This window comes from Papaver somniferum, chromosome 7 (genome assembly GCF_003573695.1).
Source record: "Papaver somniferum cultivar HN1 chromosome 7, ASM357369v1, whole genome shotgun sequence".
Taxonomy (NCBI): domain Eukaryota; kingdom Viridiplantae; phylum Streptophyta; class Magnoliopsida; order Ranunculales; family Papaveraceae; genus Papaver; species Papaver somniferum.
The window spans coordinates 155,600,202-155,624,772 of record NC_039364.1 but is presented as its reverse complement, the minus strand read 5'-3'; the positions used below and the strand labels follow the sequence as shown (position 1 = coordinate 155,624,772).

The 24,571-nt window shown below is 37.3% G+C and overlaps 3 protein-coding genes and 2 long non-coding RNA genes across 5 annotated transcripts; 4 read left to right on the top strand and 1 right to left on the bottom strand.

Annotated features, from left to right (window-relative positions):
- The first annotated feature begins 1,920 nt into the window (after positions 1-1,920).
- Positions 1,921-3,216, top strand: LOC113298834 (thaumatin-like protein). Its single transcript, XM_026547690.1, has 2 exons — positions 1,921-2,209; positions 2,290-3,216. Exons 1-2 carry the CDS (start codon positions 2,155-2,157, stop codon positions 2,961-2,963), a joined length of 729 nt encoding a protein of 242 aa, XP_026403475.1. The 5' UTR covers positions 1,921-2,154; the 3' UTR covers positions 2,964-3,216.
- A 192-nt stretch (positions 3,217-3,408) lies between these two features.
- Positions 3,409-6,326, top strand: LOC113298831 (pentatricopeptide repeat-containing protein At5g59600-like). Its single transcript, XM_026547688.1, has 2 exons — positions 3,409-5,427; positions 6,259-6,326. Exon 1 carries the CDS (start codon positions 3,433-3,435, stop codon positions 5,164-5,166), a length of 1,734 nt encoding a protein of 577 aa, XP_026403473.1. The 5' UTR covers positions 3,409-3,432; the 3' UTR covers positions 5,167-5,427; positions 6,259-6,326.
- On the bottom strand, positions 5,836-7,398 carry LOC113298832 (transcription factor PCL1-like). The gene has a single exon (XM_026547689.1). The coding sequence runs from the start codon at positions 7,217-7,219 to the stop codon at positions 6,221-6,223; it is 999 nt and encodes a 332-aa protein (XP_026403474.1). The 5' UTR covers positions 7,220-7,398; the 3' UTR covers positions 5,836-6,220.
- A 919-nt stretch (positions 7,399-8,317) lies between these two features.
- Positions 8,318-10,965, top strand: LOC113298830. The gene is made up of 2 exons (XR_003334398.1): positions 8,318-8,543; positions 8,914-10,965. It is a non-coding gene; the product is annotated as an uncharacterized LOC113298830 (long non-coding RNA).
- Positions 10,966-14,197: 3,232 nt separating this feature from the next.
- Positions 14,198-19,331, top strand: LOC113298829. Its single transcript, XR_003334397.1, has 2 exons — positions 14,198-15,801; positions 17,471-19,331. It is a non-coding gene; the product is annotated as an uncharacterized LOC113298829 (long non-coding RNA).
- Positions 19,332-24,571: the final 5,240 nt, after the last annotated feature.

The window sequence follows — 24,571 nt, the reverse complement described above, 5'->3', positions numbered from 1 at the left end:
AGGTTATTCTTTTGGTAGAATTCATATTCGCATCTTTTAATGTGTTTGTTGATGACAAGAGAAATTTGCGGGATATTCTTTCGACTAGGTATCTTAGGACTTTTGATAAAAAGATAAAATATCAATTCTAGTCATTGATGAAAATATATGTTTGTGAATGATACTATCCCATGATCAATATCTCCTCCTTATTGATTGTTCCATTTATTTCATTTGCTTTCAATTCATTTTTATTGCTTTGATAAAATCAAAACCCCCCTTGGTTACTAAGAAACTGAAATTGTTTAACAACAAAAGCCTCTCTGTGGGAACGAACTCTTTCTTATCACATACTATATTTACACTAGTTGAAATGAGAAAGTGAAATTATTTTTGACGCATACGACTGCGATCAACATTGACCCGCTTCATTCAATTGAAGAAGGTCGAAGAGGGTGCTGGTAAGCCGCCACCACCTGTACTTGTTCTTCATGGCCATTATGGTGGTTGTGTCATTAAAATTGTGTAATAATGTGCAGGCTGCGGCTAAGATCCGTATACCAGTAAGGAATACACATGTGTATGCATTTGTTGAACACGGAAATGATCTAGGAAGCTCAAAGGATGTTAAAGGTAACCCAACAGAGTTCTACCGAAGGGCCGGTCAAGGATCTTCTTATGGTGCGGGTGTCAAGTTGGGTCTAGTTCGTGCAGAGTATGCTGTCGATCATAATGCTGGAACAGGGGCTGTATTCCTCCGGTTTGGTGAAAGATTCTGAGACTAATATTATCAAAAGTTTAGTTGTAGATTCAGAGGAGCAGTAGAGGTTTTGTTAGCGGGAATGCTTAATAAATGATTCATTCTTTTGGTAAGAGGCTTGTTTACAGATTTTCAAGCGTGTTATGGATTTTCGTGGAACTCTGCAATTGCGGTGTTGTGTGGGGACCGTAGAGAATAAGAGCAACACCCTTGATGGGTTTTTTTACTTTTGCCATTTCGACATTATTATTGTTTAATTCAGATTAGTTGTGTTCAATCTATCCATCTCATTTGCTTTACTCACTTCCTCAAGTCATGGAAAAACATAAACCGTAATTCTTTCATTCATTATCATCGTGAAAACTAGACAGGATTTGTGCATACTGCTCATTGTACTGCAGTTCTTGGATATTCTTCTTAACTGGCAACCCGTAAAAGCACATCTTAAAATGATAAATTCTTTTGGTACGAGGCTTGTCAAATATTTTATGTTTTGTGATCCATGAACTGTCGTAAACTTCACGGATACGGTGCTGTGAGGACATTGGACAGAATGAGAGCACACCAAGAGACTGTTAGCTTCTGCCGAGATTTTGACATCTACAAAATATAAATCAGCTTAATTTGATAACCATCCTTTCATCTTTGCCTGCTCGTTTCAAAAGATTCAATTCACTTAACTCATGCCATGATTTTCAACATCATTAAAATTAGCTTGATCAGCCAAATGCTAAACTGTACATCTAAAAATTCTCACAAAAGCGAACATGAAAACCCAAATATTTTTATATTCACCGAAAGACACTTCCTTTTGGACATTGGGAAACCGAGAATCTTTTTCAGCATAATATACCGATCTGCTGACATAATTGTGGTAATGAGCATAAAAACATCAGTGGCAAACCAGTCTAAAATCTGTGGATAATTCTAAATGGCACTTTTGATTCATTTTCATTCAGTACTAAAACTACAAACTTGTTAGAATATAATACAAAGTTAAAGATTTGTGACCACTTTCTTCTTTATGAAAAATCAAGCTGTAAACCTCATCACATGTATAAAGGAGAAAAACCAATGGGAACAAAGATAAGAAAGAAAAGAAAACCTTGGCCCATGGCCTTGACTCATAATCCCACACACATTGAAATAAGAATCATTTTAATCAAAAAGAAAACCCTCAATCAAAGCAAAGAATCCCTAGATCTCTCCATGAGGATGGAAAGGAAAAGAGAAAAAGTCATATGAGAGCAGTATTTGAATTTTGAATCCAGCCTCATTTTTTTTCAGTTACAAGCAGTTATCAAGACACTACAAAGTAGCAGACACTTGCATTTCTCTATCTCCCTTAACCACCTTCCTATCCTTCTCATATCTTCCTCATACCATAAACCAAACATACTCCCTTCCATATCCAGATGACATCCGTTCTCTTCTTCTTGCTCTCTATATTTTTCGCTCTCTCCTTTACCGGTACTCTCTCTTTCTCTCTCCCCTGGCTCTCTAGAGAACTCAAAGTTGTGGATTTTGATTGTGTTTATTTGTGAATGCAGATGGGACTCAACTCATAATAGTGAACAACTGCAAGGAGAGCATATGGCCTGGGATTCTCGGCAGCGCAGGGCATCCATCTCCCGTGGACGGTGGTTTCCATCTTGGCAGCAACGAGCAAGTTGTTCTCGAAATCCCAGAGAAATGGTCAGGTAGGCTTTGGGGTAGGCAAGGTTGTTGTTTTGATCAAAATGGCAAGGGAAGGTGTGTTACTGGTGACTGCGCTCGCCAGTTACATTGCCAGGGTACTGGCGGTGAGCCTCCGGCATCAGTGGTCGAAATGACACTAGGGACATCTACATCGCCCCTTCACTACTATGATGTGAGTTTGGTTGACGGGTTTAACCTTCCAGTCTCTATGGTTCCAGTGGGAGGTGGGGTTGGATGTGGTATTGCAGGGTGTGAAACTGACTTGAATATTTGCTGCCCATCAGCATTGGAAGTGAAGCAAGGAGATAAGGTGGTTGGGTGCAAAAGTGCTTGTCTGGCTGCGAAATCTCCCAAGTATTGCTGCACTGGGGACTATGCAACTCCCCAGACTTGCAAAGCCACAGTTTTCGCCAAACTCTTTAAGGCTATCTGCCCAAGAGCGTACAGCTTTGCCTATGATGATTCATCCAGTCTTCGTACATGTAGGGCACCTCGGTATGTCATTACCTTCTGCCCACCTAAATAGGGTATGCTATATGGTCTGCAGATGAGGAGGTTGGCTTTTTAGAGATTTAGTTTCTTCTAGTCAGGTGTTAACAGTACTTTTTTGATTTTAGTTTCTTTTTTCTGCAAGTTATCTGTAGCATTTCGATGCACGTTGAAATCTTTAGTATTCCCTTTGAGATGTTCTGTATTTTAGTAAAAGGTGTAAACAGACAATGTTTCTGTTCTTGAAGCCATTGCTTCTGATATATACATTTAAATGCAACTTCAGCCGTTCAGTACCACCTGGAAGCCCTACTGCTCCCCCAATTGCAATACACATACAAGCATACGCTAGCGAAATACTACTGTGCAGTACTATAATTTTGCCAACAAAATAAATTAGTAGAAAAGCAACAAAAAGGAAAAGGGCAATATTCTATGCTAAAGTGCACAACAGTGGGCAGCATGCTCGGAAACTAAAGAGACCCAACATAAGAAGAAACAGATTTATGGGCGGACTCGCTAAAATATACCCCAGAAAAAGAGAGCAACTTCTCTACACTTTTTGTCATAATTTTTCAATTGTTTCAAAATCTGAAATGCAAGCTGCTCTTCAAACTAGATCAGTATTCTTAAAATACTACTCTTGTCAAAACATTCTCATAATAAGCCGTTCCTTCCAATCTAGTTCAGAATCGTACGCTAATTACATCGACAAATGTGGTCGTGATCGAGCATTAAGTTCTGGCCAAAGACTGCATGCTTACCTTATAACTACAAATGGCCTTAATTCTTTTCACCTGGCTTCCAAGTTCATTTCATTTTATGCACAATGTGGAAGATTTTCCGATGCGCGGAAGGTGTTTGATAAAATTCCTAAGACAAGTGTTCGCAGATGGGTCGTACTGGTGGGAGCCTATTCTCACCAAGGCTGTTATCAAGAGATTTTAGATGTCTTTTTGGAAATGCAGCAACAGGGATTCCAACTAAACCAATTCGTTCTGCCCAGTGTTCTTAAAGCTTGTGCACATCTTTCTGATATTCCAACTGGGAAGAAGATACACTGCGTAGTTCTTCGTTCTGCATTGTTTGATTGTGATTCATTCATTAGTTGTTCATTGATTTACATGTACTCGAAATGTGGTCCTTTGGAATATGCAAGAAATGTTTTCGACAGAATGGTTGAGAAAGATCCTGTTGCTTTAAACTCGATGGTTTCAGGTTACACGCAACATGGGTTTGCACAAGAAGCATTTCATTTGGTTGAGGATATGAAGATAATAGGACTCCAACCCAATTTGATAACATGGAATGCGTTAATTGCTGGTTTTTCTAAGGTGGGTGATCCAGAAATGGCTTTGGAAACCTTTAGAAGTATGAGGGCACATGGGATTCAACCTGACACTGTTTCTTGGACGTCAGTTATATCTGGGTTTGTTCAAAATTTTCAAAGTGTTGAAGCTTTTGATACATTTAAACAGATGCTGAGTTCAGGTGTCAGGCCTAGTTCCTTCACAATCAGTGGTCTATTACCTGCATGTGCGATAATGGCAGATTCAAGATATGGGAAAGAAATTCATGGGTATGCATTAGTAAATGGAGTTGAGGAGGATATATTTGTAAGCAGTGCTCTTGTCGACATGTACTCAAAGTGTGGATTCATATTGGAAGCTGAGAAGCTGTTTATTAAGATGCGTCAAAAGAACACAGTTACTTGGAACTCAATGATTTTTGGTTACTCAAATCATGGATATTGTAATGAAGCACTTCATCTTTTCAATCAAATGTTGAAACAGGAGGAAGTAAAACCAGATCACTTAACTTTTACAGCAGCTCTTACAGCTTGTAGTCATGCAAGACTGGTCGAATACGGACAAAATCTGTTTCAACTGATGCAAGAAGAATACAAAATTGAACCAAGGATAGAACACTATGCATGCCTGGTGGATGTTCTGGGTCGAGCTGGTGAGATTTTCGAGGCTTACGATTTTATTAAGAAAATGCCGGTGAAACCTGATGTGTATGTTTGGGGGGCGTTTTTAGCAGCATGTAGGAATCACGGCAATATTGAACTTGCAGAAACTGCAGCTAAGCAACTGAATGAACTTGAGCCTGAAAATGCTGGAAATAGCTTGTTGTTGTCGAATTTATATTCAGAGGCTGGCAACTGGAGAAATGCCGAGAGAATGAAGAAGATGATGAAGAAGAAGAAGTTAACAAATCTTGGATGCAGTTGGATATAGAAAATTCAAAATTCGGAGAAGTTAAATTTTGAGGTGTTAACTTTGGACTTCAGTGACTAATATTTCATCAGTTTATAGACAATCAAACATGGAGTCAGACGAATGAAGTACGTTTAACGAACATAAATATAAAAGAGTTGTAAAAAGTGAAGTAAATGTAAGTCGGATCATGGAGTACTTAATTCCATAACGAAACGGGTACTTCAATATTTGTGTCAGGCACCTGATCAAAAGGCTATCTTCTTCCGAATCGAGTTTCAAGTAAGTTCTTGCTAATTTATAGTAGAAATTGCTGTCTTAAGCTATGGGAAAGTAAAAACCTTTATTTGAGAGCTACAAAATAAATTTGAAAAAAATTGAAGTAACGTGTGATATATCTTCATGTGATCATATCCATTATGGACCTTAACACTACAGTTTCTGTTCAAAGATAAAACTTCGTCAAATTCCTTTAGATTGCAGAGAAGAACTTTAGCACACCTAATAATCAAATTACAAAACCTTGATTTCCTTTTCTAGTAACTTAGTCGGAACAGTGAGAGTTCACAAAACAAAAGAACTCCAAATTCATATCTCTTAAACTTCATTTTTATATGAAGGAGAGCTATAATTTGCGAGTAGTAGTACGTTATTGAACACCATCAGTTAGTCTAATCTGAGCCAGGGAAACATTGGAGATCAGTTAGTCTAATCTTAACTATTCTATGAGCTGTCTACAATAGCAGTTGCTCAATGAAGTCACTTACTTCACAAAAACCTGACTTCCAGTTGTTGCCTTCTTTTGGTTAGAAAGGTTGGCTCGACAGGTTTTTTTTATGTCCGCATTATCTTCAAGCATCTGAAAACCTAGAAACCGTGTCATTTTGAAATATAGCTATCCTGTATAATGCGGCCTAAACAGTTACTGGTAAGAGACTTATGCTGATCAACTGAGAAATGTATATATCAATCTGTAAATTATACAGTGAAACCTACACAATTACGAATTGGTAAACCATAAACATTTTGCAAGAACAGGTTTAAGCAAAAACTCTGCTTGTGCATTTGAAGCCTCTTAGCGGTCTGTGTTACTAACATGTGGATACAACATAGAATCAAATGTAATACCAGGCGTATCTCTTTGTTGATCCTTTGATAAGTTATAATGATGAAACTTGTATCCACCAAGATAGCCAACTCCAGCTGAATTACCAGCTTTTACACCCGCCTGACTGTTTGGTGCAAGCCCCATGCCAAGAACTGAAATGGGGAGAAGCGGCAGGCCAGCATACGACATCTGAGGCGGTGGTGGTGTTGGTGGTCGTTCTAATTGTGTTGGTGTTGGTGGTGCTGGTGTTGTCGATAGCGCCACACGTTCACTCCCAGTGGACCTGCGTATGCTCTGTGAGAACAGAGAATTGTCAGATGTGGACGGACCTTCTCCTTCATTTCGTTTCAGGTAGAGCCTATACTTCTGAAGATGACTAGCAACATTTTCTCTTGTTAATCCTTCCACATTCATCAACTGCATAATAGTCTTTGGCACTGCATTCTTAACACCCAAATGCGTAACAACCTCAACAAACCGCTTATGAAGTGGTGGTGTCCAAACTAACCTCGGGCGTTTGAATGTCCCAGCAGATTGATTGTCAGCATTACTAGAATTCAGCATCCTCATAGACGAATCAACCTCCACGTCCTCATCATAATCAATTTTTTGAATTTTCCGTGACTCCGTATCGTCCATTGCAGGAGTTCTTGGTGTGAGCTCATGTTCATCCTCTTCTCCATAAACTAACGGTGTGCGAGAAGGAAACAATTCCAGATTGCTTGAAGAGCAAGGAAATGGATCCTGTCGACCACAGAGACTCAATACTGTCATGTCAGATGCCCGAATTACATCTCCCATGCTTCTACAGGGTTCAGCGGTTATAGAAAATGCCAATGCTAGCTCTGGTGGTACCAAATTCTGCGATAATGGCGTAAGTTCAGATTCATCGGGCAATCCATTTTCCCATTCCAGCATTCTCCCATCATTATCACCACCACCAATCATTTCTATATCTTCATCCATTTCCTCTGTGGATAAAAGACGTTAAATAGATTATATTTTGATTCAAAAAGTATAAAATCAAATCTTTATAGATTGCAAAAACAAATCTAAAGAAGTTATTAGAAAGATAAAAAAAAAAATTAGGGTTGGATTTGCTATGTTGTTTGGATTTTGTGTTTGATTCTGTCAAGAGAAAGTAAGATATTTCGGAGATGATGAGGATTTGTAGAAAATAAGCATTTTCAATTTTAACTACTTCCCATTGTTCCCGTTATAACGGCTATCAGACCGTCTTTTACGTTCTTACCGCTTTTGACTATAACAACGTTTTCCAAAAAAAAATAGCTTAACGATTTCGACCGTTTTTAAAACACCGACTATGGTCAAAGGATGGAGACTTTTATTAGTGCTATGAAAATCAATCCAAGTCGTCTCACTTTCTTATGTTTATTCCGTCTTTCTCACTGCAAGCAATTCCTTGATTATGGCTGCTGTATAAATCAAGGTTTGATGGTGACGACGAAAATGACAAAATCAAAAGAATTCACAATTTCCTCCCGATTTTTCTTTTAGTACAATGTTCGTGTTAGAGTATGTTAGGAATGTATGTCAAGGTCATGTCCTGTTGACTTGACCAAGTCCGTGTGTACCAGGATAGGGTATAAATACCCTTGTATTGTATTGTATTGTGAAAGACACGAAATATAATTCTTTAATACCACTTTACATATCTAATAACAATTCATTGGTTTCTCATGGTATCAATCGGGTAAGAAGATTCTAAAAAAATACTTCCTCCGTTCTTTTTTAATAGGCCAGTTTTGTTTTTAGCGAAATTTAAAGAAATTAAGAGAACTAATCATTGAAAGTGGTCCTCATGACACTTGTCAATGAAAGAAGTGAAGTGAAATGGTCCCCATGACACTTGTTAGCAAAAGAAGTAAAGTGAAGTGGTTCACATGACACTTGTCATCAAAAGAAGTTAAGAAAAAAATGGTCCCAAAAAATTAAAATAACATTTAACTTTCCCAATTAGGAACTGGCCTATTTTTTTGAAACTTTTATTTATAGAAACTGGTCTATTAAAAAAGAACGGAGGGAATAAAAATTGTTCGATCCTAACCTAATTTATTCGATTACAATTCAAATCCTATACAACATCAGTCTTCATATCTTCAATTGTATTTTTCAATCTTCAAAATTTCTTCGATTAAACTCCAAAACCCTATCTGTTCTTGAATAATCTCATTTCTTTGCTTCTGGAAATTTATTCAATTAAATCGTTACCGGTGAAGAATAATATCAACATCGATTTTTTCTTCCGCTGCTGAAGGAGCTACTTCTGGTAATTCTTCTGATTTATTTTGGTAATTCTTCTAGCATAATTTATTCATATTTTGATAGCTACTGGTAATTGAAAGAAATTTGGGATCTTTAGGGTTTTCAATTATTGGGTTTTCAAGTTTACATCAGTATTGTCCTTTACAAAGATTTTAGGGTTTTGAATTTAAATCCTTCAAGTTCTTAACTCCTTCAAGATTGGGTACCGCAATTTAGAATTTGAGATAGAAAGGTCTTAATTCGAGATTATATGGCAAAATTGAAGCTACATGGTTATGAATTTTGGATGAGTTACAAAAGTTTCAAGACGTAAAAACTAATACTGGTGGTGGAAATCGATCTTTCTGACTATTTCAAGGAGTTTATGTTTGTAGGGTTTTCAGAGTCTACAGAAGGTAGTACAGAAATTCATATGATTAAATATTGAAATTTTGAGACTTCTGGATTCTATCCTGTGAGGAGGCCAAAATCATCCATTCCTCATAATGTGTATGATCACACCATTCTGGTAATATCCATAACTCCTGCTGTTTTGAATTCTAGTAGTAAAAACAATTGAAAGAAACTCGGATTAGGTCTTGCAATTGCTGGTCCAGGCTTGTTTTGCATAGTACTAGTTGTATTTGGTTTTATCTTTGTTAAGAAATTTAAAGAATAGAGACCAGTTAAGAGTTTAAAGATGGAAATTTTCAATGGTAATAGATAATTTCGTTACAGCAAACTTCAGCATGTTATTAAAAGGTTTCATTCGAGTCGAATCGTTGGTCGTGGAGCATTTGGAACTATTTACTAAGCAGCTTTTCCTGAATTAGGAATGACTTCTGCAGTGAAAATTCCTAGCAGAACATTCTGTCTGAGACATAAGAATCTGGTTCAGCTTCAAAGATGGTGTACTGATAAGGGTGAATTACTTCTTGTTTATGGTTTTATGTAAATTGGTAGTACTCATAGTCTTCGTTTAGAACCCATTGCTCAGTTACAAAATATTGTCAAGAAGAATCAAACACTAATGAGAAAGATAGCTCTTAATTATGTGGTTCATTGCTGAAGAAAAGAATGCAAACCAGGAAGAGATTTCTTCAAAAGATTCATCAGAAGAGGAGGTATGTCAAGTTCATTTCTTCAAGTGCAAGATGCATTCTCAGTGGGTAGCCATGAATTACAACAACTAGTTGCATGTGTACTTACTTCGCAGGGGTAGTTACTGAAGCAATTGTAGACCAAAATTTACTGCAACAACAACATTGTCAACTGATTCCACAATAGCAGCAACATCATCATCAATTCAACAGCAATAACAAATTCCGGGTAATATCAACATGCATATGGGTAATAACTTTTTAATAACAATTTTTCCCATTTGTTCATTGTTACTTCTTTTTTATATGAGTTTAGCATTTGAAGTAATAATTTTCCATACCTAACTGGTCCTAAAAACATTTTTCAATAACCGGTTATATGACTTGTTACTTAAAAAGAAGTCATATCAATACCTTTACAGATCTGGTCTTACAAACACCAGTTTCTAAATATCATTTTTTTTTGAGTCTCTTAACCAACAGAGAACACCAACAACATTTTTGAGTCTCTTAACCAACAGAGAACACCAAAACAATTACCGGAAGCTACTATTTCTGCTGTTATTCAACTTATGTTGCTGTTATTACTCATTGTCCTGCTACTTCAATATTTTCTGGGGCAATCTCTTCTCCTACTATTTTTTGATTGAATTATGCTATCAAAATTACTACTTCTGCAGCTAGTGCTCGTTTATCGTTCCTGCAACTCATGTTTAATCTGTCTATCCAACTGGTGCTACTTCTACTTTTTTCGGTTTGGGGTTCCATGTCCTGTTGACTCTGGATATCTACTTCTTCAGATGTCTGTTCTTTTCTGTTGTACATGGTGATTGGTGAGTGTGGTGCATTTAATATGTTACACTTCACTGTTGCTAAGATCACTTGAAGACTTTAGAATTTTGTATCACTTTTGCTTCTGCTCCTGACAAGACTCATTATGCTTCTAGAGATGTTTCTGCTACTGCTGATGTGCTTGCTGCCGCAGTGTGCATTCGTTTTTCTTATATTTTCTCTCTTATTGTGTTTCTGATAGTTAAGGGAGTGATTTTTCTTTTGTTTTTCTTGCACCAAACTGACATTGTGAGGTGTGTTGTCAGTTTGAGGGAGTGATTTGTTTTTCCTTTTTTTCTTTCTTTGATCTCTTCAAACTGTTTCAGCGTCTGCCTGTAACGTTTGAGGGGGGTGTATTAGGAATATATGTCAAGGTCATGTCCTGTTGACTTGACCAAGTCTATGTGTACCAGGATAGGGTATAAATACCCTTGTATTGTATTGTATTGTGAAAGACACGAAATATAATTCTGTAATACCAATTTACATATCTAATAACAATTCATTGGTATCTCAGAGTATGACTGTAATAGGTGTCTAAAAATTTTACTATTGTTTTTATTTTTGGTTTATTCTTTTATTTTGACCAAGGTCTGTCAGTCTTTTGACTTGGCCATATATTTTGCCTTTCCCTTTTCTTGTTTGTGTGAAGAAACCAAAGCTGTTATTATTAGATTATTGGTCTTTCTTTCTGACATGGTATCAGAACATGTCACGGGATACAAATGGGTGTTTCCTATTTAAAAGAAGGCAGATGGCGGCAGATGGCTCTATTGAAAGATATAAAGCTCGTCATGTCACAAAAGGGTATAAGCAGATAGAGGGTGTTGATTTTCAGGACACTTTTAGCCCTGTGGTGAAGCCGACTATCCAAATGATTCTGTCCATTAGCTTGTACAAGGGCTAGGCTGTTAGGCAGTTAAGTGTCAAAAACGTTTTTTTTTTTTTTGCATGGAAATCTTTTAGAGGATGTTTATGATAGGTGCCTTAAACACCTTGATTTACTATCAATTGTTTATGTTTTCTTCGTTATTTCTCTTGTAAATTAGTGTATATTACCCTTGTTTTGCATTTTGTAGGTATTTTCGAGTCATGCAACATCAAAGGAGGAAAAAAGAAACTTAATTCATTGTTGTGCGCATTAGGCACCGGTGGACTTGAAATTAGCAGGAAAGCAATGCTTTAAAGTGTCAAACAGAAGAATCAGGTGCAGGAGTGACTTTCACCCCAGCTGAGGAATGCAACATCAAAGGAGGAAAAAAGAAACTTAATTCATTGTTGTGAGCATTAGGCACCGGTGGACTTGAAATTAGCAGGAAAGCAAGGCTTTGAAGTGTCAAACAGAAGAATCAGGTGCAGGAGTGACTTTCACCCCAGCTGAGGAATGCTAGACACAGGCACACGTTCGTTAAGGGGCATCCTTTCACATTTACAGTACTCCTAAAACTAGATTGAATAAACACAAGTTCAGTTTTCTTTCCCTGAACCAAGTTCTCAAACGGCTGCAACATGGGTTCAGCTGTGTGCGAGTGTTTCGAAGGGTCAAGGTCAGGTTCAGTTCAGAAAGTACAAGACAGGCTCGAGTTTGTGTGGTGGGTTTGAGCAAGTTTTGGGCAGAATAAACATCGGAAAGACATGGAAGATACAGTTCTGCCATTGATAATCTTGATGAAGGGTGAGAAGCCTATCTGAAGCCGAGAAGAAGAAGGAAGAATGGAGTAAGTTTGCTGATGTATTGGACAGAGTTTCAAACCGTTGTTCAAGCCAAGAAATGCAGTGACAGAAGTTCAATATACTGTCATTGAAAGTATGGCTCATTGGACATGATTGAGATGGAATTTAGAGTATTGAATGAATGGGTTTGTGTTGAATGTGATTGTTACAGAGAAGGAGTTATATGGAATGATTTTAAGATCAACAGCAGGTTCATATCTGTAACAGCAACAAACTGCACACAAGATGCTTGACGAAAATCCTGAATGACCAGTTCTTCACTTTATGTAGTTCTGCTTCTACTAGTTTACTGCTCCAAGTATGTCGTGGAGTGGTGCGCCTTTGCACAGGTTTAGGAGAGGATTTAGAAGACAATAGGCAGTAGGAGAACTGGCTCCAGTCTGGGAGTTGTTTTGGTTGTATTTTTGGCCAGAATATCGGTGAAAGAAGGCGCTTGAGCTAACTAGTTCGCCGTGAGCTTATGGACTGTGTACAAGGGCTTTTTTGGCAGTAGTTTGGACTTGATTTAGAAGGCAACGACAAAAGAAGATTTAGTTCCCAGTATTGCTTCAGTTTTGGACTGAATTTCTTGCCGAGATAACAACCAACAGATGCTGGTTTTGCGATAGTTTAGAAGTGATGAACGGTGACTGATTGTTTAGTACTTTTGGAAGTTGCGAAGAAGCTGGGTTCAATATGATTCGAAATTGCAGGGTTGAGAACTATAAAAGAAGAACCAAAACACCGCAGAAGAGCATAATCTCATACCCCCCTTACCACTGCCGTTCACATCCAGAAGAGAGGAGCTTTTTCTCCTCTCCAAACCCTTCTATCGCCACCTTCTCATACCATCAGCATACCACCATCTGCATCCCCACTACCATCTGCATAACATCCATATCATAGCATATCAACCCGCATCCACCAACATACACAATTCCATATTCACCACCATCCTTGCATACCACCAGTTCCCAGTATCACATGCATACATCACCAACAACAGCTGGAGTTCAGTTTCATCCTCCTTTCATAACAGCAACTTCCATCACCAGCACTCCACCTGTTCGGAGAAACTTCAACTCGCACCAACGGAAAAACAGCAGACCACCTCCACAGTTGTAGTCCATATCATCAGTCCACAATACCATATCATCCAGTCCACAATACCATTCCACCAGTCCACCTGTTGCTGCCTTGGTTTGCTAGTTTTGTTTGCTTTTACAGTTTCATATTTTTGTTTCTTTATCATGAACTCCAGTAGCTAAGCATCTTGATTAGGGTCACTTTTGACGTCCGAACATGAACTCAAATTGAGATTTAAACTGCCTGTCTTCTTGCAATCTATTTCGTTATTGTTCATTCTCTACGGTACCAATATTGTTTATGAATTATTCTTGAATCGTTTAAGTTGCAAATTGAATAGTTGATGGATGATTCTAATACTAATTCGAGAACTCTTGGACCCGTAATTGTCTAGATGTTCCGAGTACAAGTAGTAATATGTGGCTATTGACGATGGGATTTTGTTAAATATCCGTATGTATTGAATGACACTGGTAGGTAATTCATGCTTTTGATTTTATCATTTGGAGCAATCTTATCTTATAAGACGTAAATTATTTATTTAAGTCACACCTAGAGAGCGTACTTGTAGGAAACTTGGCAAGTAGATACCGGTAGTCGAGCGTCCGTATCCGGTTAACTTTGGAGATATTAACGGAATAACTGAGCGTACTAATTATTTTAGGGTTGTTAGTAACAAGATACTTTGCAGAAACTAGCTATATCAATAAGATTCATGTTCTGTGTCTGAGAAAGAGTCCTTGATCATTCTCATCCTCATATTTGCATTATTCGCATTCAGAAATTGAATTGACAACTTTAGATCAACTCTCCCTTAGAAACGAACCTGTTTGTCATTGTACTACTAGTTAGTGTAAGAGAAGTAAGGAATTTATTTTTGCGAGTTCGACACCTCGTCAAAATTGGCGTCGCTGCCGGGGAGCAGTCGGTAGTTTGAGTTGTTATTTGATTTTCAGTTTTTGCATTTAGTTTTCATTATAAGCCTTTTATTAATTTGTTTCTTTTAAAATCTTATTTTCAGGTACCATTAATCATTCTTTTGGCGTGTGCACAATTAGGAACAAGAGGTAAGTCTCTAAACGAGTTGTGTGTATAATATTTCAATATGTTTCCTTTTGAGAACAACGTATATGGTTCACAAGACCGTACATATTATAGTGATCAATTTAATTCTCATTCTTTTGACTTCCAACCATACTTGGGATATAATCAAAACCAATCTTTTGCATATGAACAATCACAAGGATTGGAGGATGGGTGTACTTTTAATCAGTTTAATTCTAGACATGTGCAGATGCTCGATCATATTCTCTATGAGTAAAGGCAGTGGAACAACTTAGTAGACAACCAACCGGACCTTGTTTCAATGAGTCTTGCCCAACTCCTGATCGTATTTATGATCATCCACCGATTCAAAGGGATGAGACTTGGGCTGGAAACTATGAAAGTGGTGTGTGTCCAAGTTTGGCGGAGCAATCTTCAAATCAGAAATTTGATAGTTTTGTTGAATCTGTTATTCCCGTGATGCAACATATGCTTCAAACAACAAAACAGTTTTGTAAATTTTCAGTTGAGTTACAATGAATCACTCCAAGAAAATCAGCGGAATATAGACAACATCAGACATGACATGAATCAAATTCAAGAAGAGTGGAACAAGGAAGAGGTTCAAACTCATTCTATCATTCCCATGGAAGCCAATATAGAGTATGATAAATCCGAAGAAGACGAATTTTTTAATGTTGATAATGAAGGTGTAACTAGCTCAACTCTTGATCGTGATAATGATCATTCACCTATTCAAAAGGAAGAAGTTGAGTCTAGAAACACTAAAGTTATTAATGGTAAGACTTATGTTGTGTATGAGAGTGATGATGATTATGACTTCTTTGTGAATAACACCCCTAATTCAGAGATTGTGAATACTTTGAATAAGAAGTCAACTTGTGATGACTTACTTGGAGCAGATTTCGATTTTGATGATGAAGATTTGGAAGTTATAGAAGAAACTGATGAAGAATGGCTCGTAAAGAGTTTGAATGAGAATTGCGATACTTGTGATGTAGGAGAATCAATGGAATTTCTCAGAAATACCGAGGATCCCGTAATGTGTGAGATTATGCAAGGTTTGTCTAACAATTTACATGAATCTCTATCTAATGATGATCCTCCCAACTTGAAGTAGTTTCTCAAAGAGTTGCTAATCCATCTTTTAGGAAAATACCAAACAATTATGTGCTTCAAAAGTTCTTTATGAATTTCTTGCTTCGAAGTATCCACCATATGTGTTTGAGTCTAATACCATGCAGGTTTGCGAAGAAAAACCAATAGAAGTGCCTTCCACTTATGTTTTGTATACACTTCCAAGTGTAGAAAAGACTAAGTGTGTGGGTAACTCTAGTGGGATGATAATTTCACTTTTCCCACCATTTGCTAACATTCTTGTGAAGCTTTTGCTATCAATGCAGATTGTTTTGTGGGTGGATCCCCAAATTTTCAGATTGTTGATATATGGGGAGTCTATTTTGAATGTTTCTCGTATGCGTCAATCAGGTGAACAATTCTAATTCTTACTTCCTTGTCTTTTTCAAGTATTCCTCTTATTCTTTTTGCAATGGTATGAAACATTGAGGACAATGTTTGATTTAAGTGTGGGCGTAGGGTATAATATGAACAAAAAATTGACGTATACAAAACTCCAACTTTTAGAGATTTATGAACAATTTAGAATAAACACTAGCCTTTCTAAGTAGATTATTGACGATGAGGTATACATTAGCTGAGTCGGGATTATATGCCAACTAAATAGCTTGTTTAGTGTTTATCCTCTATTGTTCAGAAATAGCTATGAGTTGGGGTATCAGTTTATGTAATTTGTATATAATTTGTAGATTTTGATCCCTTTAGTTAAAAAAAAAAATATATATATATATATAGAAAAATAGAAAAACAAAAAAAAATTGCATGATAAACTTCAAATCTAGAAACTTGTGCCTTTAGGATGACACTACCAATATAAGTTGCTGTAACCATTTTGGTTGCAGGATTTGAGGAATCTATTAACTAAAAAGACAGAGCTCAGGCGTTTGAAATTATATGATAGTTGTTACCATATCTCGGAATCGTCACCATATCACTTTCTGTTTTTATTTTTGCAAACTTTTTTTTTCTCTAAGCGTGATTTGGTGGGTCACTAACATCGAATTGTTATTACTGTTAGATGAAATAGAGGATTGAGTTACTAAAAAAAATAAAGAGACCAGACCAATTCGACCAAAAGGAGTATGTATATATAATAAAAAAAAATGACACTTGGATAGCAATATGTGTAGTGTTCTCCCTGTCTCCGTCGCCTAACCAAGCATGGAATGCAGGATCCACGGGAATTACCATGTAATCTGCTTACAAGAAGCATGCGCTTGGATCCAAAAGATCTAATCATGTTGTCAATTCAAAAAAAAAAGTGATAAAAAAAAGAGAGAGAAAAAGATTATACAAAAAAAAAAGTTATTATTATTATTGTTCAATTAATAAATCCACCGCTGGTTCCCTTGTATTTTCCAGTCGAGTTGATCTAGAATTAGGATTATCGACCACCAGTTCCCGTGTATATGCCAGCTGAGTTGATATTAGAATTCAGACCAGTATCTCAATCCATTAGGATTCATAGGTTCATCTTGGCAGTGACCTTCAGAAAGATATGGGAAACACCGTTCACTTTAGTCAACATCGCAACCATCTATCTCTATATCCATCTTTTTAGTCTATTCATGTGTGATTGTGGTTTGTTAGATTCTGAGTATTGTGGTTTGTTCGACTTTCTGAGTAGAGCTTTATTTACTTATATATGAATTGTATTCACATATGGGTACTTCCTCCTGTAATCATTTTGGATCCGTTCATAGATTCTTCACAGGTAGATGAAATTTGGAGTAAAAGGTTTTGTAGGTACACCTCTTGTAAACCACGAGACTAAAACTTGTCCACTAGGGACACCTAGGGGTTTAAAGGCTTGTTATTTTCGCTAAAAGTAATCGTAATCTCGACGACATGGAGTTGTTGTATTTTAGTTTTATTTAGTTTGCTCGAGGACTAGCAAAGTCTAAGTGTGGGGGAATTTGATAGGTTCCTTAAACACCTTGATTTACTATCAATTGTTTATGCTTTCTTCGCTATTTCTCTTGTAAATTAGTATATTTTACGCTTGTTTTGCATTTTGTAGGTGTTTTCGAGTCATGCAACATCAAAGGAGGCAAAAAAAAACTTAATTCATTGTTGTGCGCATTAGGCACCGGTGGACTTGAAGTTAGCAGGAAAGCAAGGCTTTAAAGTGTCAAACAGAAGAATCACTAGGTGCAGGAGTGACTTTCACCCCAGCTGAGGAATGCTAGACACAGGGGCATCCTTTCACATTTACAGTACTCCAAAAACTAGATTGAGTAAACACAAGTTCAGTTTTCTTTCCCTGAACCAAGTTCTCAAACGGCTGCAACATAGATTCAGCTGTGTACGAGTGTTTCGAAGGGTCAAGTTCAGGTTCAGTTCAGAAAGTACAAGACATGCTCGAGTTTGTATGGTGGGTTTGAGCAAGTTTTGGGCAGAATAAACACCGGAAAGACATGGAAGATACAGTTCTGCCATTGATAATCTTGATGAAGGGTGAGAAGCCTATCTGAAGCCGAGAAGAAGAAGGAAGAATGGAGTAAGTTTACTGATGTATTGGACAGAGTTTCAAGCCGTTGTTCAAGCCAAGAAATGCAGTGACAGAAGTTCAATATACTGTCATTGAAAGTATGGCTCATTGGCCATGATTGAGATGGAATTTAGAGTATTGAATGAATGGGTTTGTGTTGAATGTGATTGTTGCAGAGAAGGAGTTATATGGAATGATTTTAGGATCAGCAGCAGGTTCATAACTGTAACAGCAGCAAACTGCACACAAGATGCTTAACGAAAATTCTGAATGACCATTTCTTCACTTTATGTAGTTCTGCTTCTACCAGTTTACTGCTCCAAGTATGCCGTGGAGTGGTGAGTCTTTGCACAGGTTTAGGAGAGGATTTAGAAGACAATAGAGAGTAGGAGAACTGGCTCCATTGTGAGAGTTGTTTTGGTTGTATTTTTGGCCAGAATATTGGTGAAAGAAGGCGCTTGAGCTAACTAGTTCGCCATGAGCTTATGGACTGTGTACAAGGGCTTTTTAGCAGTGGTTTGGACTTGATTTAGAAGGCAACGGCAAAAGAATATTTGGGTCCCAGTATTGCTTCAGTTTTGGACTGAATTTCTTGCCGAGATAACAACCAACAGATGCTGGCTTTGTGATAGTTTAGAAGTGATGAACGATGACTGATTGTTTAGTACTTTTGGAAGTTGCGAAGAAGTTGGGTTCAATATGATTCGAAATTACAGGGTTGAGAACTATAAAAGAACCAAAACACCGCAGAAGAGCATAATCTCATACCCCCTTACCACTGTCGTTCACAGCCAAAAGAGATGAGCTTTTGCTCCTCTCCAAACCCTTCCATCGCCACCTTCTCATACCATCAGCATACCACCATCTGCATCCCCACTACCATCTGCATAACATCCATCTCATAGCATATCCACCTGCATCCACCAGCATACACAATTCCATCTTCACCACCATCCTTGCATACCACCAGTTCCTAGTATCACATGCATACATCACCAACAACAGCTGGAGTTCAGTTCCATCCTCCTTTCACAACAGAAACTTCCATCACCAGCACTCCACCTGTTCGCAGAAACTTCAACTCGCACCAACAGCAAAACAGCAGACCACCTCCACAGTTGCAGTCAACATCATCATTCCACAATACCATATCATCCAGTCCACAGTACCATTCCACCGGTCCACCGGTTGCTGCCTTGGTTTGCTAGTTTGGTTTGCTGTTACAGTTTCATATTTTTGTTTCTTTATCATGAACTCCAGTAGCTAATCATCTTGATTAGGGACACTTTTGACGTCCGAACATGAACTCAAATTAAGATTTAAACTGCCTGTCTTCTTGCAATCTATTTCGTTATTATTCATTCACTACGGTACCAATGTTGTTTATGAATTATTCTTGAATCGTTTAAGTTGCAATTTGAATGGTTGATGGATGATTCTAATACTAATTCGAGAACTCTTCGACCCGTAATTGTCTAGATGTCCGAGTACAAGTAGTAATATGTGGCTATTGACGACGGGATTTTGTGAAATATCCATATATATTGAATGACACTAGTAGGTAATTCATGTTTTTGATTTTATCATTTGGAGAAACCTTATCTCATAAGTAATAAAGCATTTATTTAAGTCAGACCTAAAGAGCGTACTTCTAGGAAACTTGACAAGTAGATATCGGTAGTCGAGTGTTTCCGTATCCGGTTAACTTAGGAGATATTAACGGAATAGTTGAGCATACTAATTATTTTAGGGTTGTTAGTAATAAGATACTTTTCAGAAACTAGCTACATCAATAAGATTCATGTTCTGTGTCTGAGAAAGAGTCCTTGATCATTCTCATCCTCATATTTGCATTATTCGCATTCAGAAATTGAATTGACAACTTTATCTCAACTTTGCCTTAGAAACGAACCTGCTTGTCATTGTACTACTAGTTAGTGTAAGAGAAGTAAGGAATTTATTTTTGCGAGTTCGACACCTCGTCAAAATTGGCGCCGCTGCTGGGGAGCAGTCGGTAGTTAGAGTTGTTATTTGATTTTCTGTTTTTGCATTTAGTTTTCATTATAAGCCTTTTATTAATTTGTTTCTTTTAGAATCTTATTTTCAGGTACCATTAATCATTCTTTTGGCGTGTGCACAATCGGGAAAAAGAGGTAAGTATCTAAACGAGTTGTGTGCATAATATTTCAAGATGTTTCCTTTTGGGAACAACATATATGGTTCACAAGACCGTACATACTATGATGATTGATTTAATTCTCATTCTTATGACTTCCAACCATACTTGGGATATAATCAAAATCAATCTTTTGGATATGAACAATCACAAGGATGGGAGGACAGTTGTACTTTTAATCAGTTTAATTCTAGACATGTGCAGATGCCGATCATATTCTCTATGAGCTAAAGTCAGTGGAACAACTTGGTAAACAACCAACCAGACCTTGTTTGAATGAGTCTCTCCCAACTCCTGATCGTATTTATGATCATCCACCCATTCAAAGGGATGAGACTTGGGATGGAAACTATGAAAGTGGTGTGTGTCCAAGTTTAGTGGAGTAATCTTCAAATCAGAAATTTGATAGTTTTGTGGAATCTGCTATTTCCATGATGCAACAGATGTTTCAAACAACAAAGCAGTTTTGTAAATTTCAGTTGAGTTACAATGAATCACTCCAAGAACTTCAACGGAATATAGACAACATCAGAAATGACATGAATTAATTTCAAGAAGAGTGGAACAAGGAAGGGGTTCAAACTCATTCTAACATTCCCATGGAAGCCAATATAGAGTATGATAAATCCGAAGAAGACGAATGCTTTAATGTTGATAATGAAGGTGTAACTAGATCAACTCTTGATCGTGATAATGATCATTCACCTATTCAAACGGAAGAAGTTGAGTCTAGAAACACTAAAGTTATTAATGGTAAGACTTATGTTGTGTATGAGAGCGATGATAGTTATGACTTCTTTGTGAAAAACACCCCTAATTCAGAGATTGTGAATACTTTGAATGAGAAGTCAACTTGTGATGAAGACCGTAAGGATTACGATGACTTACTTGGATCAGATTTCCATTTTGAAAATGAAGATTTGGAAGTTATAGAAGAAACTGATGAAGAATGGCTCGTAAAGAGTTTGAATGAGAATTGTGATACTTGTGATGTAGGAGAATCAATGGAATTTTTCAGAAATACCGAGGATCCCATAATGCGTGAGATTATGCAGGGTTTGTCTAACCATTTACATGGATCTCTATCTAATGACGATCCTCCCAAACTTGAAGCAGTTTCTCAAAGAGTTGTTAATCCATCTTTTAGGAAAATACCTCATTTGGGGCTAGAATTATGTGCTTCAAAAGTTCTTTCCGAATTTCTTGCTTCCAAGTATCCACCATATGTGTTTTTGTCTAATACCATGCTGGTTTGCGAAGAAAAACCAATGGAAGTGCCTTCAACTTATGTTTTGTATACACTTCCGAGTGTAGAAAAGACTAAGTGTGGGGGTAACTCTCGTGGGATGATAATTTCACTTTTCCCACCATTTTCTAACATTCTTGTGAAGCTTTTGCTATCAATGCAGATTGTTTTGTGGGTGGATCCCCAAATTTTCAGATTGTTGATATATGGGGAGTCTATTTTGAATGTTTCTCGTATGCGTCAATCAGGTGAATAATTCTAATTCTTACTTCCTTGTTTTTTTCAAGTATTCCTCTTATTCTTTTTTCAATGGTTTGAAACTTTGAGGACAATGTTTAATTTAAGTGTGGGGGTAGGGTATAATATGAACAAAAAAATCGACGTATACAAAAATCCAACTTTTAGAGATTTTTGAACAATTTAGAATAAACACTAGCCTTTCTAAGTAGATTCTTGACGATGAGGTATACATTAGCTGAGTCGGGATTAGATGCCAACTAAATAGCTTGTTTAGTGTTTATCCTCTATTGTTCAGAAATAGCTATGAGTTGGGGTATCAGTTTATGTAATTTGTATATAATTTGTAGATTTTTGATGCCTTTAGTTAAAAAAAAAATAAAAAAATAAAATAAAAACAGAAAACTTTGCATGATAAACTTCAAATCTAGAAGCTTTGGCCTTTAGGATGACACTACCAATATAAGTGGATGGAACCATTTTGGTTGCAGGATTTGAGGAACCCATTAACTAAAAAGACAGAGCTCAGGTGTTTGAAATTATATGATAGTTGTTACCATATCTCGGAATCGTCACCATATCACTTTCTGTTTTTATTTTTGCACACTTTTTGTTTCTGTAAGCGTGATTTGGTCGGTCACTAACATCGAATTGTTGTTACTGTTAGATGAAATAAAGGATTGAGTTACTAAAAAAAATAAAGAGACCAGACCAATTCGACCAAACGGAGTATGTATATATAATAAAAAAAATGACACTTGGATAGCAATATGTGTAGTGTTCTCCCTGTCTCCGTCGCCTAAACAAGCATGGAATGCAGGATCCACGGGAATTACCATGTAATCTGCTGACAAGAAGCATGCGCTTGGATCCAAAATATCTAATCATGTTGTCGATTCAAATAAAAAAATAAAAAAAAAGAGAGAGAGAGAAAAAGATTATACAAAAAAAAAGTTATTATTATTATTGTTCAATTAATAAATCCACCGCTGGTTCCCTTGTATTTGCCAGTCGAGTTGATCTAAAATTAGGATTATCGACCACTGGTTCCCGTGTATATGCCAGCTGAGTTGATATTAGAATTCAGACCAGTATCTCAATCCATTAGGATTCATAGGTTCATCTTGGCAGTGACCTTCAGACAGGTATGGGAAACACCGTTCACTTTAGTCAACATCGCAACCATCTATCTCTATATCCATCTTCTTAGTATATTCATGTGTGATTGTGGTTTGTTAGATTCCGAGTATTGTGGTTTGTTCGACTTTCTCAGTAGAGCTTTGTTTACTTATATATGAATTGTATTCACATCTGGGTACTTCCTCCTGTAATCATTTTGGATCCGTTCATAGATTCTTCACAGGTAGATGAAATTTGGAGTAAAAGGTTTTGTAGGTACACCTATTGTAAACCTTCACGAGACTAAAACTCGTCCACTAGGGACACCTAGGGGTTTAAAGGCTTGTGATTTTCGCTAAAAGTAACCGTAATCTCGACGACATGGAGTTGTTTTATTTTAGTTTTATTTAGTTTGTTCGAGGATTAGAAAAGTCTAAGTGTGGGGCAATTTGATAGGTGCCTTAAATACCTTGATTTACTATCAATTGTTTATGCTTTCTTCGCTATTTCTCTTGTTAATTAGTGTATATTACGCTTGGTTTGCATTTTGTAGGTATTTTCGAGTCATGCAACATCAAAGGAGGCAAAAAGAAACTTAATTCATTGTTGTGCGCATTGGGCACCGGTGGACTTGAAGTTAGCAGGAAAGCAAGGCTTTAAAGTGTCAACCAGAAGAATCACTAGGTGCAGGAGTGACTTTCACCCCAACTGAGGAATGCTAGACACAGACACACGTTCGTTAAGGGGAATCCTTTCACATTTACAATACTCCTAAAACTAGATTGAGTAAACACAAGTTCAGTTTTCTTTCCCTAAACCAAGTTCTCAAACGGCTGCAACATGGGTTCAGCTGTGTGCGAGTGTTTCGAAGGGTCAAGGTCAGGTTCAGTTCAGAAAGTACAAGACATGCTCGAGTTTGTGTGGTGGGTTTGAGCAAGTTTTGGGCAGAATAAACACCGGAAAGACATGGAAGATACAGTTCTGCCATTGATAATCTTGATGAAGGGTGAGAAGCCTATCTGAAGCCGAGAAGAAGAAGGAAGAATGGAGTAAGTTTTCTGATGTATTGGACATAGTTTCAAGCCGTTGTTCAAGCCAAGAAATGCAGTGACAGAAGTTCAATATACTGTCATTGAAAGTATGGCTCATTGGCCGTGATTGAGATAGAATTTAGAGTATTGAATGAATGGGTTTGTGTTGAATGTGATTTTTGCAGAGAAGGAGTTATATGGAATTATTTTAGGATCAGCAGCAGGTTCATATCTGTAACAGCAACAAACTGCACACAAGATACTTGACGAAAATCCCAAATGACCATTTCTTCGCTTTATGTAGTTTTGCTTCTACCAGTTTACTGCTCCAAGTATGTCGTGGATTGGTGAGTCTTTGGACAGGTTTATGAGAGGATTTAGAATCCAATAGGGGGTAGGAGAACTGGCTCCAGTCTGGGAGTTATTTTGGTTGTATTTTTGGCCAGAATATTGGTGAAAGAAGGCGCTTGAGCTGACTAATTCGCCGTGATCTTATGGGCTGTGTACTAGGGATTTTTGGCAGTAGTTTGGACTTGATTTAGAAGGCAACGACAAAAGAATATTTGGGTCCCAGTATTGCTTCAGGTTTGGACTGAATTTCTTGCCGAGATAACAGCCAACAGATGTTGGATTTGCGATAGTTTAGAAGTGATGAACGGTGACTGATTGTTTAGTACTTTTGGAAGTTGCGAAGAAGTTGGGTTCAACCTGATTCGAAATTGCAGGGTTGAGAACTATAAAAGAAGAACCAAAACACCGCAGAAGAGCATAATGTCATACCCCCTTACCATTGCCGTTCACATCCAAAAGACATGAGCTTT

Excerpts from the sequence above, each read along its gene's own strand:
- LOC113298834 (XM_026547690.1), top strand. The coding sequence starts at position 2,155 with ATGACATCCGTTCTCTTCTTCTTGCTCTCTATATTTTTCGCTCTCTCC. Across the intron at positions 2,210-2,289 it reads TTTCGCTCTCTCCTTTACCG|ATGGGACTCAACTCATAATA; the intron begins GTACTCTCTCTT and ends TTGTGAATGCAG.
- LOC113298831 (XM_026547688.1), top strand. The coding sequence starts at position 3,433 with ATGGGCGGACTCGCTAAAATATACCCCAGAAAAAGAGAGCAACTTCTC.
- LOC113298832 (XM_026547689.1), bottom strand. The coding sequence starts at position 7,219 with ATGGATGAAGATATAGAAATGATTGGTGGTGGTGATAATGATGGGAGA.